The sequence below is a fragment of the Melampsora larici-populina genome (assembly GCF_000204055.1).
Source record: "Melampsora larici-populina 98AG31 unplaced genomic scaffold MELLAscaffold_19, whole genome shotgun sequence".
NCBI classification, from domain to species: domain Eukaryota; kingdom Fungi; phylum Basidiomycota; class Pucciniomycetes; order Pucciniales; family Melampsoraceae; genus Melampsora; species Melampsora laricis-populina.
In genome coordinates this window covers 521950-538117 of record NW_006768783.1, presented here as the reverse complement: position 1 = coordinate 538117, position 16168 = coordinate 521950, and the positions used below count along the sequence as shown (strand labels likewise).

Here is a 16168-nt window from a genome sequence, read left to right as displayed (position 1 = left end):
AGCTGGCATAAGCCTGTGCAGCTTTGATGAAGTCTGCCTTCAACGAGTCGTCCGAGTGCCCACAGATTGCAAGAGAGTCGAAGTAAGTTTTGTAAAACTCCAATTTAACACGATGATCTAGAATAGTCGCACAGACGGGGCCTGGTTTCCTCAAGGCAGCAATTAGGTACGTTTGAAGTTTGTCGATCATGTCATCTGCTGCTGGGATAAGCTGACCAATGTCGTATATATGGCGTACCTTTGATTATCAAATCTTGAATCCAATCAGCTTGAGAAACCGGTGAAGAGTGGTAAAGAAAACTTACCGCTTGTAATTTGTTGATCACGACAACATAGATAGGAATAACACTGTTGATTGTAGGGTACCTGGTTGCACAAAGTCGCTTGGTTGCATCATTAAGCGGTTTGAGAAAGTTAATCATAAATTCAAGCTGCTGCCACTCGATTGGAGTCAACTTGAACTTCGCTCCCTCAGGAGTCGCGGAGAATTGATTGCAGGCAGTCCTATGCAAGAAATAACAATGTCAGCATAGGAAGGTGAGTAAGTAAGCTATGTTGAACATACCTGAGTAACAAGGCATGCTCAAACATAGCGTAGGTGGAGTTCCAACGAGTTCGCACATCAAGGATTAGCGTTTGAGCCGCAGTAGGTGTAGAAGCGTTAGGTGGGAACAGTCAAATGAAGCTCTGAAACGACTCCAGGCGCTGAGGGCTGCTGCGAGTGTGAGTAGAGATACCATGAATGTGCTTGTAAACAGAAGCCATATCGACATGGGCTCCATCAGGTGTATCCACCAGATGGTTGATGGCCATCAGATTTGCTGGGAGATTGTCGCCGTTGTCTGAGGAATCATCAAGTGGCCCGAGAACTTTGAGTCCAGCAATTGCAGCTAGATTTAGAATGTGTGCTACACAGCCTAGAAGGTTCTTGTTGGCCTTGAAAGTCCCACCCAAAGCAGCCTCGATCTCTTTTGCCATAGTTTTGTTGGAGGATGCATTATCCATGGTGATCAAGGCGAGATTCTTCAGACCTCCATAAGGGGCAATTGTTTCCATAAACAATTCCGCAAAGTTTTTGCCCGTGTGGGCTCCTGAAAGAAAAAACAAATCAGTTAAAAGTTAAACTTCAAATTATTTGAATAAAATTGTATAACTGACCCTGGACGTGAGGAATGCGGAGAAGGACATTGACCTTCTCAAAATTTGAGTTGATCATATCAGCCGTGACCGCCATGAACGCCGTATTGTTTGGCGCTGTCTACGCATCAAGTGTGTATGAGACGGCAGGAGCTTCAGTGAGTAGTTGCCCTTGGAGGTGTTCTTGATGAAAGAGAAACACCTCTTGCAAGTGTCGAGTTATAGCATCTTCCTTGACTATCATGGAAGTCGTTTCGGCGTTACAAAGTCTAAGTAAAGTAGTAAATGACTTCTTCTCGATCATTGCAAACAAAAGATCACAATCGGAAATAAGATAACAGATTGCTGTCTTTAGAGAAGCTGTAAGCAAGGCTTCAAAATGAAGCAAACAAACATGGATGGATGAGACTTGAGTGAGAAAAAGGAGAAAAGAATGAAGAATGATTGAAGGATGAAAAGAATCAGAGAGACACTTACCATGCTTTTTGACTTCCCACTTTCCAAGAATCGCTGGATCATGCCCATCCGTTTTGCCCTCTTGTTGGGATCTCCAAGCTTATGTTTGGCGGTCAGATGATCGGACATCCCTTTTGTGCTTGATTGTAGGTCACAAACGAGTAACACTCCACATTCTATCCCACGCTTCGATGTCACAGTGCACTGAACCTTCTTGCCGCACGCTGTAGGGCTAAAGTGAGTCCAAACCCAGCTTCTCTTACCGTTGTTAGAGGCTGTGTTGATATGAGAATCTTTGACTTCTGGAGCATCTCCGGCCTGACTAGCCGCAGAATCACCGGTGAGATCAATTTGTTCCATGATATCGATGAGGGGATAAAGTGATTTTGGTTGTTCAAACTTGAAGGGAAGTGGCCATAAATAGGTGAAAGAAAGGGTAAGAGAAAGGGGAAAAGGGAAGGTTTCATCTAAACCTTCCCCTTGAATTGTGGTTGTCGTACTAGGGCTGGGGCGGACATGTCCACATGTTCTCTAGTAAAGAAGTAACTTTGCAAAGGAATTAGAATTACAAAAAACCCAAAGCACACAGATAATATACTAATTCTTCTACACACCCCTTGGGTATGACTGTCATCCCTCAGAGATTTTAGATGGACTTGACTGACTTGATTAAGTGCTTATTCTAACCCTGGCTAACTGGGCCATTGAGAAATATATTGAGTGTTGAGACTTATCAAATACATCCCATTGATTATTGGTATTCATACTGTTATAATTTCATTGAAGTGTGAAACATTTTAAAAATCTCATTGAATTTCTGTATAAGTCCTTCACACATTTTTCACTGTAAAGCACTATCTAAAATGAGGGGATTCAAAGTCAAAACTGCTGAACACATCTGTGTCTACAATATGTACTGAAACAGTCTTAATTTATCAAGAAAAAAAAATAGAGGCAGGCTTAATGGACAAATGCTTGACATCATTTTTTTTGGAAATATCAAATTACACACCACTGGGAGACCAAAATATGTGAGCATGTCATTTCTAATTTCAACCCCTAATTATAACAATATTTGTTTCAACTTTATTCTTCCCAGCTAAACCATAGGCTCCTTTTGACATACTCGTGGTCTACTCACTTCACTCAACCCTACAGAGTCTATAAGGCAACATAACAGCAACATAACTTTCTAAATGTATAGTTGTAATTTTTTTACAGCAGGCCCTGATCAGAAGGATGTATCCCAAATTGACATGTCAATCCATTTTTCTGCAACATCAAACATCACATGGGACAAATGAACAAATCACCAAACTCAGTACCTGAGGAGCTCTTATTGAAATACTGTTTGTTCAACAGGATGAGATATTGCCCTAAAAACCATGTATATATGTTCTCATGTTTCTTTGCTAATCAAGTAAACAAGCCTTCATTCAAATACAATAAACAAAATTCAACATCATACTCTACTCATACCCCACATCAGTTCAATACAATATACAACAACAAAAAAAAAACCTGTTTTCCCAGAAGATGCAATCATACTTGATATTAGTCTACATAAGGTTCAAAAACTTGAAACATACACACACAACAACAGGCCTGCCAAAGAATAGATTGTGAAAATATATCAGTAGCAATACAGCCATGTGTATGGTCCAACAATGATCAAGCAATGAAATCAGGCGGGATACTTTCGCACTGAAGAAGACATAATAAAAGTTGTAATGTGTGGAGTAGAGAAGAAAAAATGTTCAGCTCAGCTATACAGCTGAAATTGAAGATTGAAGGACGAAGAAAAAGGGTATGAAAATGTATAAAAGCGTCTCAACGGCCTGGTTAGTCAAGTCCGCTTGGGCAAGATAAGCAAGGCTTAAAAGACCACGTGAGAGTGATTGGGAATATGAAAAAGATATAAACTCGTGATAAGAAAGGTGCAACATTCAGGAAGAAGGACCGCTAAGGGGACGCAATGTGAGATCGGAGCAGAAAAAAATCAACAGAGCTGAGTGGCAGCTCTTCGAGTCTTCTTTTTAGGTCGATTAGGTAAATTCAAATTACTAATAGCCAGGGCATCGGGATTCGCCGTCTGGCCAGCGAAGCTCTTTCCAGATCCTGAGCTCAAAGACTCTTGATGACTGGCCCGGAAGATGGATAGGCGACGTTTGTTCTCTGAATTAGTCTGATCAAACTCTTGAGTATGACTTCTAGGGGTCTGATTAACTTCGACAGAGCGAGTAGCCATCCAAGAATCACTATCCTCACGCGTAAAGATTCCGACGGACCGATCGCAAGTGCCTTCATATAAAGTCGCCATCGTTGGATCATTCTGGTTCGAAACCGCCAAGACCTTGCGGCCCCATATAGAAATGAAAAGAATCCGTTTCATCTTGCGATTGTAGAAGAAGTAATGAGAACTCCATAGCAGCCCACCGGCTGATTCTTCCTCTAGATCTGCATCGCCATAGAGCATCGACAAAGATCTTGAACGTGATTTACGCGCCGATTGACCGATTGCTGGAGATTCCGAATCGTGTGAAGTTGTGTCTACAAGGCTCAAGCCGTCTTGACGTCGGAGATCTGATGAGCTAGAATTGCCAGAGCCCCGGTGGTGTTGTTCACTTGTATGGGTCGGAGCGAGTGAAACGTTGGCCGACGAGGACTCATCCACTTCGTCCATAGGCCACATGGTAGTCTCTTCGATTTCTTCGGTCTCGCGGGCACCGATAGATCGATTGGTTCCGTAGATCGAGGAAGAGACACTTTCTGTATCGTCAAAGTCATCAGAATCGACCGCGTGTGGATCACTATCGGGATCAGGATAGTACGAGTAGACTTCGCATTGAGATAAATCGATGGCGGGGTCAAGAATTTGTTTGATTGAGGGGTGAACGCCGGCCCAAATATCGTTCGCGCCTACATGCGGAGCCATGGTGGATTCATGGGCCTGTGAGTCGGGCGAGATTGACAATGCACCCAAGGAGGACGCAAAAACACTACTGCTACTATTGAGCTCTAGGGCTTCAGACATCTTCATCAATATCGAGTGAGCTGACTCGTCCCTGTGAAAATCTTCAGCTTTGACGTTGCTGAAGTTGTGATCTGGATAAGCAGCATTTAGCGTGGCGATAAGCAACCAAAAGGTTTTTCGACAATCTTTATTATCCAATCTTCCAAATGCAGATTCAAGCAAGTGGTGTGAATGTTCAGGTGGCGAGATTGAGGCGGAAACCTCTAGATCAGAGGTGAATTCCTGATCGAGTGACTTAAACATCTTGCGCTCACTGGCAACTGATTTGCACGAATAAGCTTCGATTCGGGTTGTCACTCGTACCGATTGGGAAGCATTAGTTAGACTAGAAGCGAGAAGCTCTAACTAAAGATCGTGTTTCAAATCAGTGTGAGTCAGGAACAATGCCAGCGATACATGTGATGATGTCACTGGTGGTGCAACGCGCTCGTGCTGTGGTGGAATTGCAGACTGACCTCAGGAACCTCGAGAAACTTCATAATGTCACAGTAACCACTCGAGTATACTCTGGTTGAGACTAAATGATCATTATGATGATAACAGCAAGATATTAGATATCGATTCTTTGTAGCGGATCAAGGCGATGACGTCGAGTTCAAACAGCAACTCGTCCTTTATGACATACCTCGTGGTTTGTCACCGGGATAAGAGATGGATCAGGTAAGCTTATAAGCCGATCAGCACTTGAGATGTATGAGCGACTTTCGTTACTATGCTATGTGGCTTGATAAGGCGGATTGAAGGGCAGAACTCAAAAAGTTCTATCGAAAGAGAAGTAAAATTGCACGAAGATGAAACTTTGCTGAGTTGGCGCTGGATTGCAAGATCAACGATCCGGTTGATTGATTGGGTGATTTGATTGGTGGACAGGGGTGAGATGGAAAGGTGTAAGGACTGATAAAAGCGTGAGTTTGAGACCGAAGCTCCAACCTCTTACGATGAGGAGAGTGGCCGAGAGGGTTAGAGGTGAGAGCAGAGTGCGACCGCCTACGATGCGGAGCTGAAATGTGTGAAGAAGGTGAAAGGGATACAAATCAAGGCTCAAGAAGAATGTTGATGGGCCATTGTGTGTTGATGATTGAATGAAAGAAGGAAAGGGACAGGAGGTCAGGGAGAGGTGATCAGATCAGATGAGATCATGCGGAGACTATCGGTACTTTCCCATGATCGGTCCTTTGTATGCGACCCAATTCACCCTGTATGCGTGACAACGTGGCATAAGTTATGGTCTTGGCACAGTTGAAAGGTCACTGAAAATGACGAGGGCAACACATGTTGGAGTCGATGCAACTCTGTGTCCACTGTCTGGACGAGTTGCCACAAATCAAAACATTTCCCTTGGTCGGACCACGAATCAGGATCCTAATGAGCTCCTTGTGGACATACACTGGTATACATAATGAATGTTTGCAGGAATGGATTGCGTGCGCAATCACTTCACGCGCAATTTCGTCAGTCGGGTAGCGGTGCGTTGATATGCCTCAAGTGTACTTGGTAACGATTCAGAGCTAGAAGGACTGTGAAATATGTGCAATCTGTCTTCAAAGTATTGGTCTACCATTGCAAATATCTATCTTTGGAGCAAAGAGACTTCCATTATTTACCTCGGTATCGAATTTTGAAAACCCGATCCTTGGAAGAATATGTATTTGAAAACAGCCTCTTGAGCTATGTATGTTTACAATTCTGTTTAGTCTTTGAGGCCAAAGTTCAAACTATCTCAGTGCCAAGGAAGGCTTTACAATGCTGAGCATAATCTGTGATAAAACTTTACACCATATCTGACTTTTTTCCTACATCAGCAGACTTTTTTTTGTCAATCTGCTTCGAGGTCTGGAGAGGGCGCTATACTTTTTATGACCTTTTGGAAAATTTCTTATTAACCTTATGATTAGGTGGTAATCTATTTACATTTGCCCCAATTCTGATACCAAAAAATTTCATAGTAGGATTTCTATGAAGATAACCATCCACATTTTCAAAGAATCATGTTTAATTTCTCCTGATCAGTTTCTCATCTTTGTGCAAATGCATGATAACAATTAGATCAAACACTTACATTGTTTCTTCCTTTTTGGACAAATTATTTGGTGCTGAAGAACAAAGGCCGTAATACAATTGGATAAAGATGAATTATTTTAACTTATTTCTCAAAGGTGCATGTAACTCACCTTCATTAATTTTTTGGTAATCTCCAAGGATTTTCTTCAAAGGGTCTTGAATGTGCTCTAGTCTTCTCTCATCTTTAGTTATTTTCAAGAGAGAAGAAATGAATGAGATAATAACTTTGGTTTCTTCAGTTTTCTCTTTCTTTATCTTTTCACCAAGATTCTTGAGAGTTTCAATTGACTTTTCCTTGTTTGACTTTAAAAGGGACTCAATTTGCTCTTTCAACTCTGGCATAGAAGACACTTGTTTTTCTAATTCTTTCTCTGCATTCACAGCAGTATATATTAGTTTTGTGCTACAAATCACAAAATCAGCTGAATGGATGACATACCTTCATTCCAGAACCACATGGTATCTGATCCCACCACTGGTTCCAGTTTCATATTTTCAGCTTTTAGTTCTTGTGTTGAAGAACTTTCATGTCTCTCTTCCTGAACTTTTTCTTTGATCTTTAGTTGGTCCTTTGAGACATTCTCTGGCTCGAGCTCTGATGATGTATTGTGTGTACTTTGTCCTTTCTCCAAGTTCTTTGGTTTATTTTGTTGATCAATTTGGGACTTAGACCCTCTTATGTATGGTCTTTCAATACATATGTAGTCGTTGAACAGCTCAATCTTGGTATCTTTGGATTTACTGGCTTGGTTCCTGTTTGGAAGATATTGATTGATTGGAGATTGTGTTGCTAACATAGGCTGAATATTTTTAGAATTAACCTTTTCAATCAACACATAATCATCATCAAGATCATCTTTTTCGTGTAAAGCAAACCCAGTGGTGGCTTGTGGTTCTGAAGGTACCAAAGAAATGGACATGAACCCATAGAAAGTCAGAATCTTGATCAGTCTCACATGTTATTTGAAGGATCAGGTAAGCCTACTCTTCATCAAAGATTTCATCTTTGTACCAGAAATGACCTTTTTCCTTGGCTGCAACATTTCCAAGGGAACAGAATGACATTCTTGGATATGATAATTCAACAGAATGACAACCATATATAGGATTAAAGGTTTGTTGAGCAGCAAAGTCATTTTGAACTGTGTAATTATTATATCGTTCTCTTGAACCTCTGGATATTTTTTGATGATTTTGATCTAGAAGTAATCAAGGGATAAAGGAAATCTTGACCATGGCCATCGCGCTACGAACCCTCATATCTATATCAGGGGTGAGACATGAAAGACTTATCTATCTGAACCTTCCTATCTCACCCTATCTTTCACAATAGGAAGATACGGCACACAATCTTGGTTGGAGGAATGAAACACGGCGTCAGAATAATTTATAAAAGAGGTTCAGAAACTATTAGGCTGCATTGTGGTATGTATGTCTTCTCCCTGGTTCAACATCTGCCATGATTAATCAAGGAACAGATCTGAAACTTCTGCGGCTTATAGATGACTGAGCTTCAGGAGATACATACCTCAAGTTCGAATTTGATACATGTGGCCAGTCATCACAAGCTGAGGTTCAATTCAGACGTGTTGAAAGTCAATTCCATGTCGAATTCCAATAGAGTCTTGAGCAGATACCCATTTCCCCCTCGAAAACATCAGCAAATATTAGTCTAGTGATGGACTTCAGGGCTAATGAGCTACCGAGGCTATGTATGATGTGACGCCTGAGAGCTTTGAGAGATTCAGAAGGAAAAATCCATTTTGTTTTCTCTTGAATAAAAAGTTGAGACAATCTCAGTTTTCCATGATGACTCAAAACTGCAAGCAATATACCCTAAAGTGTGCCAAAAAGCTCCCTGTAAGACTCTAGCCTTGATGATTTCGACAGATATTACTTGAATGCTTTGGGTTCTTTTACCCAAATATCTGATTTTCTTTTCTATCAAGCACATACAAAAGCCCCCAGTCTTTTTACAAGTAAAAGACCGATCCTCACTCTTGAGTCATAAATTAGATGACTATAGTAGGCTTCCTCCTCCCTGAAAGGCCGGTTTGTCCATGGATGAATGGTACGTCATAAAAAAGGACATGTGCCAGGTTTCGTGAAATGCACTACTCAACTACGGACGAAATGAAATATTCACATGGAGGCGTTCTGGGCGGCCACTGGCCCCACATTAACATGCCATTGGGATCTTCATCATATGTACTTCATTCTTTTTGTCCTGATTTTAAGGACTTGTGTTGATCTCTCTCCTCTATATGGCTACTCTCACTGTCTTGGAACATGGTATGCAGACCGTGGACCTCTTTCGCAATTCATCTAACATCTCCGTAGACCAAGTTGCAAGATACTGCGAATGCAACTCGATATGTGGTACCCCATATGAAGTGAAATTCGCAACAAAATTGCCATAACAAGTTAAGTCTCTATGAAAATCATTACCAAAATCTCCACCAGATAACTACAACGAACATAATCCCAATCACTCCCACAGGTGCCCATTTCCTATAAAGAGCATCAATGTTAATCTGACGAGCTGCTTTACGATATTTTAACGATTCATCACGCAAGGAAGATGACATGGTCGACATTCCTGTAGTAGCAAAAGGTGAGATTGAATTCGTAAATGCTTGATAGAATATCAGGTTCAACTTACGATCAAGTGAATCTCCTCTCCATAGTAAATCTTCCATATTCTTGGTCATCACTCTTGTCACCTCTCCTAGGTCTTCGTTTAGCCGGTCCAAGTTTGATTGTGTCCTTGTGTCTTGATAAAGACGTTTGGTCCGTTGAATCTAAATGCATCATCATTTGAACGCGAATTCAGTCAGGAGCTGACAAACCCCTATAAGTGATCCTTATGATTTCTGAATCCCCTTTTACTTACAAAGGTGTCGAATTTGACGAATGCATATGGTCGTAGGTTGGGTTTCGACAATTCCGTGCTATAGGATCGGTCAAATTCTTTTGAAAGTTCTTCAAGGTAAGAAAAGGCTAGCTTTCGAGGATAGGCCTTGCCTGCGATACAAAGATAGACTACAGAATTGGAAATGACATAACTAGCTTGGAAGACCGTCAGTGATTTGTTCGGATTCAAGTCATTTGGGGGGTTGAGTAGATAGGAGGTAGATATGGACGAAAGGCGACCAAGCGGCATTCTGATGCTCACTGTAATGTGTATTTCCCACTCTCGATACTACAACGAGGTTCACTCGTTTCGTTTAACCTCCTGAAAATCAATTTCGCTTGTTGTTTGTATTCTGAAAGATCTGTTTCCGTTTGTTCGTCATCGACAGATGCCGCGAGAGGAAGGCCTAGTTTGGATCGAGGATGTAAGCAGATGATAGTGATCAATTTGAGTTGCGCTTTGTAGGATAGTCACCATCTGGAATCCGGGCCAAGAGCGTGGAAAGGACCATGGTTGAAATTTATGGGTTTTGTTCTGTTTGTGTCTTTCAAGGCTTCACTGTTCATCCAAGAACAAAAAATCGATGATACGTCATTAGGCATACATTATGTCATTGAAACGTGGATGATGACACGCACATACAAGAGGACGGTCAGAAAGACTGTTGTTTTGGGCGATGATGTGGTCCTCAGTTCTTGAGAAATCTCTTGACCAAAGTGCAATTCGGAAAGCAAATAGGAGAGATGATCCTACTTCGAGGCTGTTGGATGCTATTGACTTGGAGACTGTTATTTAAAATGATGGTTGAAGTGTGAGTGTCAAGTGAGGTTCAAGTCAAGCTGCTTTCGAGTCATCGCCACTGCCAGGCTTTTTATCCCATAATCTCATGGGTTATGATAGACCATGGGGCACAATGAGCACGCCGCATGGTGTGGTCAGGTAATGCATCCGGCATGCGTAAGCGCATGTGCGTCTATGTGCGTGCGATAACATGTTCCCAGGTGCTTCCAACCTTAAAAACAATTGTCGACGGCAAAAACATAAACTCAACTAAGTCCCTCGCTGAGCATAAACTCAACTAAGTCCCTCGCTGAGTCTCGCACGCTTCGGACTCAGCGAGGGACTTAGTTGAGTTTAGCAAAAACAGGTTCGCGAAGCGCCTTCACACCCACGCTTCGAGTTTAACCCTTGACCAGCTTCAACTTCGTTGCTAAACACATTTGATCTGCGCTTCATAGCACTTTTGACTGGTTGGAAGCTCTTCTCCAATCAAGTCAGTCGTCTGGTTTCCTTTCTTGAGTAAAAACAACAACAGCACCTGATGTCAATGCATCTACTTCAGCCACTGGACTGTTTCCAAGTTGCGGTCAAGTTAAAAATTCAAAGATAAGTTCACGTCTTGGTAACTGCGTGATGTTTATACTATTTGACATTGAGAGCACAACTAACAGGAAAGAGAGACCCAAGAGCACAATACAACAAGTTATTCTTTTAACACAAGATCCTGAGCTTAGGTAACAATTCTTGACTTGTAGAAACGGTAATAGCAGGACATCCAAAGAGTTGTTCTGTCTTTTCAACAGTGGTCTTGTATTGGTGGGATTGCAATCATCTTTACTTCAATACCGATGGTAGTTTTTCCTTGGAGATGTAGCTACCGTAACAATCTAAACGGTTGCAAGTAAGAAGACAATGTCAGTTGAGGACAACTTATTTACATTGGTTGAGAAATATTCAGAGTAGACTCACGTGCAATGTTATTCATACTTCCACAAAAATACGATGTTTCTGACTGGGTGTCGTCTGCAGGTAGGTGTGTACAAGCTTGGTGATACAAAGTCGCACGTATAGCAAGTGGTGGAATTTCAGCATCGGTATCTACATCCATGCTGTCTGATATCTGCAAGATTTTCTCTACTCACTTAAGTAATCAAGACGCCAATTTTTTTTGTTATGCACAAGGTCATACCAGTCGCACGTGACGTCGGTGGCGGGCTCGTTCTCGGGAGGGGGCGTCTTACAATCAACGCCCGCAGTAGGTTCACTTGGCTCTGGTGTAGTTCACCTAGCGTCAGTTTGTGCTCGTTGCTAGTTGAAGAGCGACAAAGTCTATGTAGTGAAGAATTGCTTACTAGTGCGATGACATGAATCATTGGCAAAGACGTATCTATAAATGCCGTCACTGCAAACTAATCATTCCAGGTCAAGACATACATATCAGCACAATCTGACACGATCACAATTTTCACACAGGGCGAATTTTGATTACAGTCAACTCTCGATATAAGCAAGCCCCATGTATGCATATCGCGATGTAAGCAAGGGTTGCCGCGCGATTTTTTTTGGTATACGTGAGTGCTCCGCCAAAATCAAATTGCTTGATGCATAATGATTAAAGCATAAGATTGGCAAAAATATGCTCTTATCGCGAGATTTTCTCTGTGTATACAAGCATAAATCTCACAGGAGAGGAAAAATATGCTTTTATGGTGATTATTTGTGTGGTAAGTCCGACTGCTGGGCGGTACCATATTGACTCGGCGGGGCCGGGTTGGCTCTGCCCCGCTCAAAGCGGGGCTTATATTTGCGCGCCGGGGGCCCATTCTCACCATAAACGCATAATTCAAGCCAAAAAAGGGCAAAACTTGAATTATGCTTACTTCGTGATTATGCATCGCTCGATGTAAGAGCATCTCCTATCGTTCGAGTAAATTTTCTGTAAATTTTCTGTACATACTGACTCGGTACGGTATCACTTGATACAGAACGGTGGAAATCCACTATCGTTGCATTATATCAAACAAAGTACAGTACATACTGTACAGAAACACCTCATTGCCACTATCGTATGTTCGGTAAAAAAAACTGCAAATCTCATGTTCTATCACGCAACAATCCATCCGAGCACAATCAGTTTGCAAAGACAATTGATCTGATGACAATTGATTTCAGAACAATCACTTTGAAAACAAGATGATTGACTTCATAACAATTGACTTGAAAACAATCGAGCTGAAAACAATCGAGCTGAAATCAAACGAGCTGAAAACAAACGATTGAAAAAAGTCAATCAAAAAACGATCGATTAGAAAAAGATCAATTAGAGAACAGCCAAGTTATCTATATGACCATTTGAAAACCATTGATCACAGAAAACGGAGAATTTACAAGATGAAATTGGTGTTTGATGGTGATACAGGTGTAGTGGGATAGAGTGGGACTGATTTGAGGATGAGTTGTAGGATCGGCTCGGTAGAAGTCGAGCAGATTTGCAGATACCGACCTCTGCAGAATCGGTAGAGGTCCAGCAAATTTACTGGACCTCTACAGAATTTCTACAGATTCTGTGGGTACCGATGCATGATTTTGACACGATTGGGAGTTTTGACCCTCGGTACGGTAAAATTTACCGTACCGAAGCCGTTTACCGAGACGATAGGAGATGCTCTAAGCACAGCAAATCTGTCGACGGTCAATATGCTTACATCGAGAGTTGACTGTAGGTTCATGATCCCTGCGAGAAAGGTTTGACTTACCGGACCGGTTGGTACCGACGTTCTTGCTGAAAGACCATGCACACGGCACACCCGAGCCGTCTTGAGTGGTACCTTGATTGACCAAGTTTAGAACGACAAAGATAATCATGAGGTAGTGGCGAGTGGAGAAATTCATCTTGGCGAGGTAAATGAAAATGTTATTGTGCAGTCGAGACTTGTGATGGGAATGGACCTTATAAAAAACTTTTGGAGCGTGATGAGTGTCGTCGGTGTGCGGAAAAGAGATGCTTTATACATAAAGGGGTTTCAATTTTTTTGCACAAAACCAAGTGGCGCTGAGCATTCTTGCTAGGGTTCAAAAGGGTTCAAATGTTTTGCAGGGCCGCGCCCCCACTTGTGGACTCACAGCCCCCTCGTCAAGCCGCCAAGCAATGTGCCTACATTCTGCTACTTTCTGACCCTTCACAGAACATCAACAGACCTCAACAGACCCTATTTATCATTATTCAATGCAATCCGATTCCAATGATCAAAAAAAATCCAAAAAACCAAGATTATATTTTCTTGATGAACCTCACCAAGCAAAAAAAGAAGTAACAAACAAACCCTTCATTTCTATTTTTCTTTTCCCACTCAACCTCTCATCTTGTATCCATTCTCTCCAAACCTAAAGCACACCAAGACATTTTTCTTCTTTCTTTCCTCTCATACAGAAAAATCAATCCAATATGAATGTATCAGTATAGATTTCTTTATGATTCTGTTCCAACAGGAAATCCCGAAAAAAAAATGTAATTTCCATGATTCAAAAGTAAAAACATAACCCAAAACGATTTGATTTCAATTTATAAACTTCTTTCTGAAAAGAAAAAAAAGAAGAAGATCTATTCTTTCATAGAGATATATCATCATCATCATCATCATCATTGATCAACTTTCAAATCCTTCAACAAACCAAAAAAAAACGAAAAAAGAACCCAAGATCCCAAACCCCTTTGACAACATAAGATCATCTGAATCCATGAAATGAAATCAAATCAATTCTTCATAAAGCATTCGATGATGATGATGATGAATTTAAATAAGTTTTAAACACCACTCGACTTCCTGTCCCTCTACCCGCTCCCGTTCCTCTTTCTCTTTCCAAAGCAAACAAACTATCTTTCAATCCGACCTTACCAGTCTCTTGAACGGCCAAATGTGAAGCTGGTATCAATCCACCTAATCTACTCATCTGTCCTCCTGTTCCTGCTCCTGTCTGATTTCGGGTCTGGTTGGTAGTCCCAGTTGGGTTTAATAAACTCGAGTTTGCTTGATCTTTTCCAATCGGATCTGTCATGAGGTTCGAATCTGAATCAGACTGAACCGTACTGGTTTGTTTCGATAAGTTTTGAGGATTCGATTGAGGCGCGAATTTAGGAGCCGGTAAGGAAGCCAAGATCGAGGTGGGAGTGAAATTCAAGGAAGATTTCGTCCCTTGAAGTTCTGATCCTGATGTAGGTGTAGGTACCTGTGAAGCCTGAAGACCACCCGATAACCAAGAATATTTACTACGACCACCCACAGATCTCATAGCAGTCTGATTCGATTGTCTTGCTCTAGCATCTTCCGACATGTTTCTAGCCTGTTGGCCTGGCCCTTCTCGTTTACGTTTCTTTTCCTTTTTCAAGTTGGATTTCTCATCCATCAAATCAGGCGGTAAAGGTTCATTAGAAATCAATGGGATCGAAACACTCCTGGTCTCATGTGATTGAGCTTGGGATTGAGAAGGGTTTCCATCCTCTTGAAGTTCTTGTTCTCTTTCTAATCTAGCCTTCCGTTCTTCTTCTCCTTCTACTCTTGCCAAGATACTTAAGATCCGTTCAGGTTCTTCATAAACAATTTCATCATACATTCCTTCTCTTAATCTTTCTTTTTGTTTGCCTTTGGGTTGGTTTAGATTAGATGAGTTTGGGTTTGATGGATGTGGATAAAGGGGTGGGGGTCTTAGATGGGATGAAGCGATTCGATGGTCTTTGGCTGAGATTGAATCGATGATGATCGAATGAAGTCTTTGTTCTGCAGCTTGAGTTAAAACATCTAAGATTGCCGGTTCAAGTGTTTTTAATTGATACGAAGCAGCTAGAATTCAAAATCAAAACCAAACAAAAAAAACAAAAGATTAGAATAAAGTTTAAATTCGATTCGACCCCCTTCAAACAAAAGAATCAAAAGATCTTTATACCAATCTGTTGTACCATTGAAGTTAATTGTCCTTTGTTTAAAAAATCCGTAATCTTCACTCGATCTCGTTGATGAGTGGTAGAATTCCATAAAGGTGGGTAAGATTGAATCGAATGAGAATGAGAAGAAGTAGATGATCTATTAAGACCTCTACCATACAAAGAAGTTTGTTGTCTTGCAAGTTCTTCTTCAGCCTAAAAACACACCACAGATTCAGAAAGAACCAACTTGAGATGATGATTTTTTGGTGAGTGAACTGAGTTTGGAGATGGTCTTACGGCTATATCCACACCTGAGATTCCTACTGCATCATTAATGGTATCGAAATCTGTTGAATGGTTTGTGGTACTGGCTGCTGCTGCTGTTCCTGCTGTTCCACTACCTGAAGCCATTGGTCTATCATCTGGTGGAGTAGGTCTATTTAGTCCAAAGATGTCAAAAAGAATCCAAGTTAGAAAGAAAGGATATGAATGATGATGATTTGAGATGGGGATGGCTTGATATCTTACTCTGTTGAATGAAGTTGTTGTTGATGATGTTGATTATATTTTGAATTCACTAAACACTCAATCAAAAGCTGAATGAGATGAGGATTGAGAGAGATGAAAGATTGAAGGATGACTTTACTTTGTTGATGAGATGAATGATTTAAAGAGTTGGGTTTCCATGAAGTACCAGGAAGTGCTAAAGAACTAAGATCAGAGAGATTGATTGATAGTTAGTAATCAGGTGAATGATGAGAATGAGATTGGCTTACTTTTGATGATGAATGAAGTTAGATTTGATGGGAGTTGAGTTTGAGTTTGAATGATCAGTTGAAGATGAAATGCTATAACTTGCTGACAT

General features: G+C 41.2%; 6 protein-coding genes across 6 annotated transcripts; all 6 read right to left on the bottom strand.

Moving 5' to 3' along the window:
- Positions 1-2931: 2931 nt before the first annotated feature.
- On the bottom strand, positions 2932-5703 carry MELLADRAFT_77819 (uncharacterized protein; the record flags this gene model as incomplete). Its single annotated transcript, XM_007410163.1, has 3 exons — positions 2932-4972; positions 5083-5144; positions 5253-5703. 2 exons carry the CDS (start codon positions 5104-5106, stop codon positions 3593-3595), a joined length of 1404 nt encoding a protein of 467 aa, XP_007410225.1.
- Positions 5704-6481: 778 nt separating this feature from the next.
- Positions 6482-7753, bottom strand: MELLADRAFT_106682 (uncharacterized protein; the record flags this gene model as incomplete). The annotated part of the gene is made up of 5 exons (XM_007410162.1): positions 6482-6581; positions 6687-6720; positions 6799-6870; positions 7128-7583; positions 7711-7753. The coding sequence occupies 5 exons, from the start codon at positions 7751-7753 to the stop codon at positions 6482-6484; spliced, it is 705 nt and encodes a 234-aa protein (XP_007410224.1).
- Positions 7754-9132: 1379 nt separating this feature from the next.
- On the bottom strand, positions 9133-10113 carry MELLADRAFT_86574 (uncharacterized protein; the record flags this gene model as incomplete). The annotated part of the gene is made up of 5 exons (XM_007410161.1): positions 9133-9287; positions 9351-9489; positions 9582-9753; positions 9864-10008; positions 10077-10113. The coding sequence occupies 5 exons, from the start codon at positions 10111-10113 to the stop codon at positions 9133-9135; spliced, it is 648 nt and encodes a 215-aa protein (XP_007410223.1).
- A 1103-nt stretch (positions 10114-11216) lies between these two features.
- On the bottom strand, positions 11217-13274 carry MELLADRAFT_124130 (uncharacterized protein; the record flags this gene model as incomplete). Its single annotated transcript, XM_007410160.1, has 5 exons — positions 11217-11269; positions 11352-11426; positions 11525-11653; positions 11735-11791; positions 13139-13274. 5 exons carry the CDS (start codon positions 13272-13274, stop codon positions 11217-11219), a joined length of 450 nt encoding a protein of 149 aa, XP_007410222.1.
- A 551-nt stretch (positions 13275-13825) lies between these two features.
- Positions 13826-14993, bottom strand: MELLADRAFT_77818 (uncharacterized protein; the record flags this gene model as incomplete). The annotated part of the gene is made up of 1 exon (XM_007410159.1): positions 13826-14993. One exon carries the CDS (start codon positions 14991-14993, stop codon positions 14145-14147), a length of 849 nt encoding a protein of 282 aa, XP_007410221.1.
- Positions 14994-15105: 112 nt separating this feature from the next.
- MELLADRAFT_116516 (uncharacterized protein) lies at positions 15106-16168 on the bottom strand (the record flags this gene model as incomplete). Its single annotated transcript, XM_007410158.1, has 5 exons — positions 15106-15220; positions 15324-15516; positions 15601-15739; positions 15832-16014; positions 16080-16168. Coding segments are annotated over 5 exons (717 nt in total), but the record flags the coding sequence as incomplete, so codon positions are not given.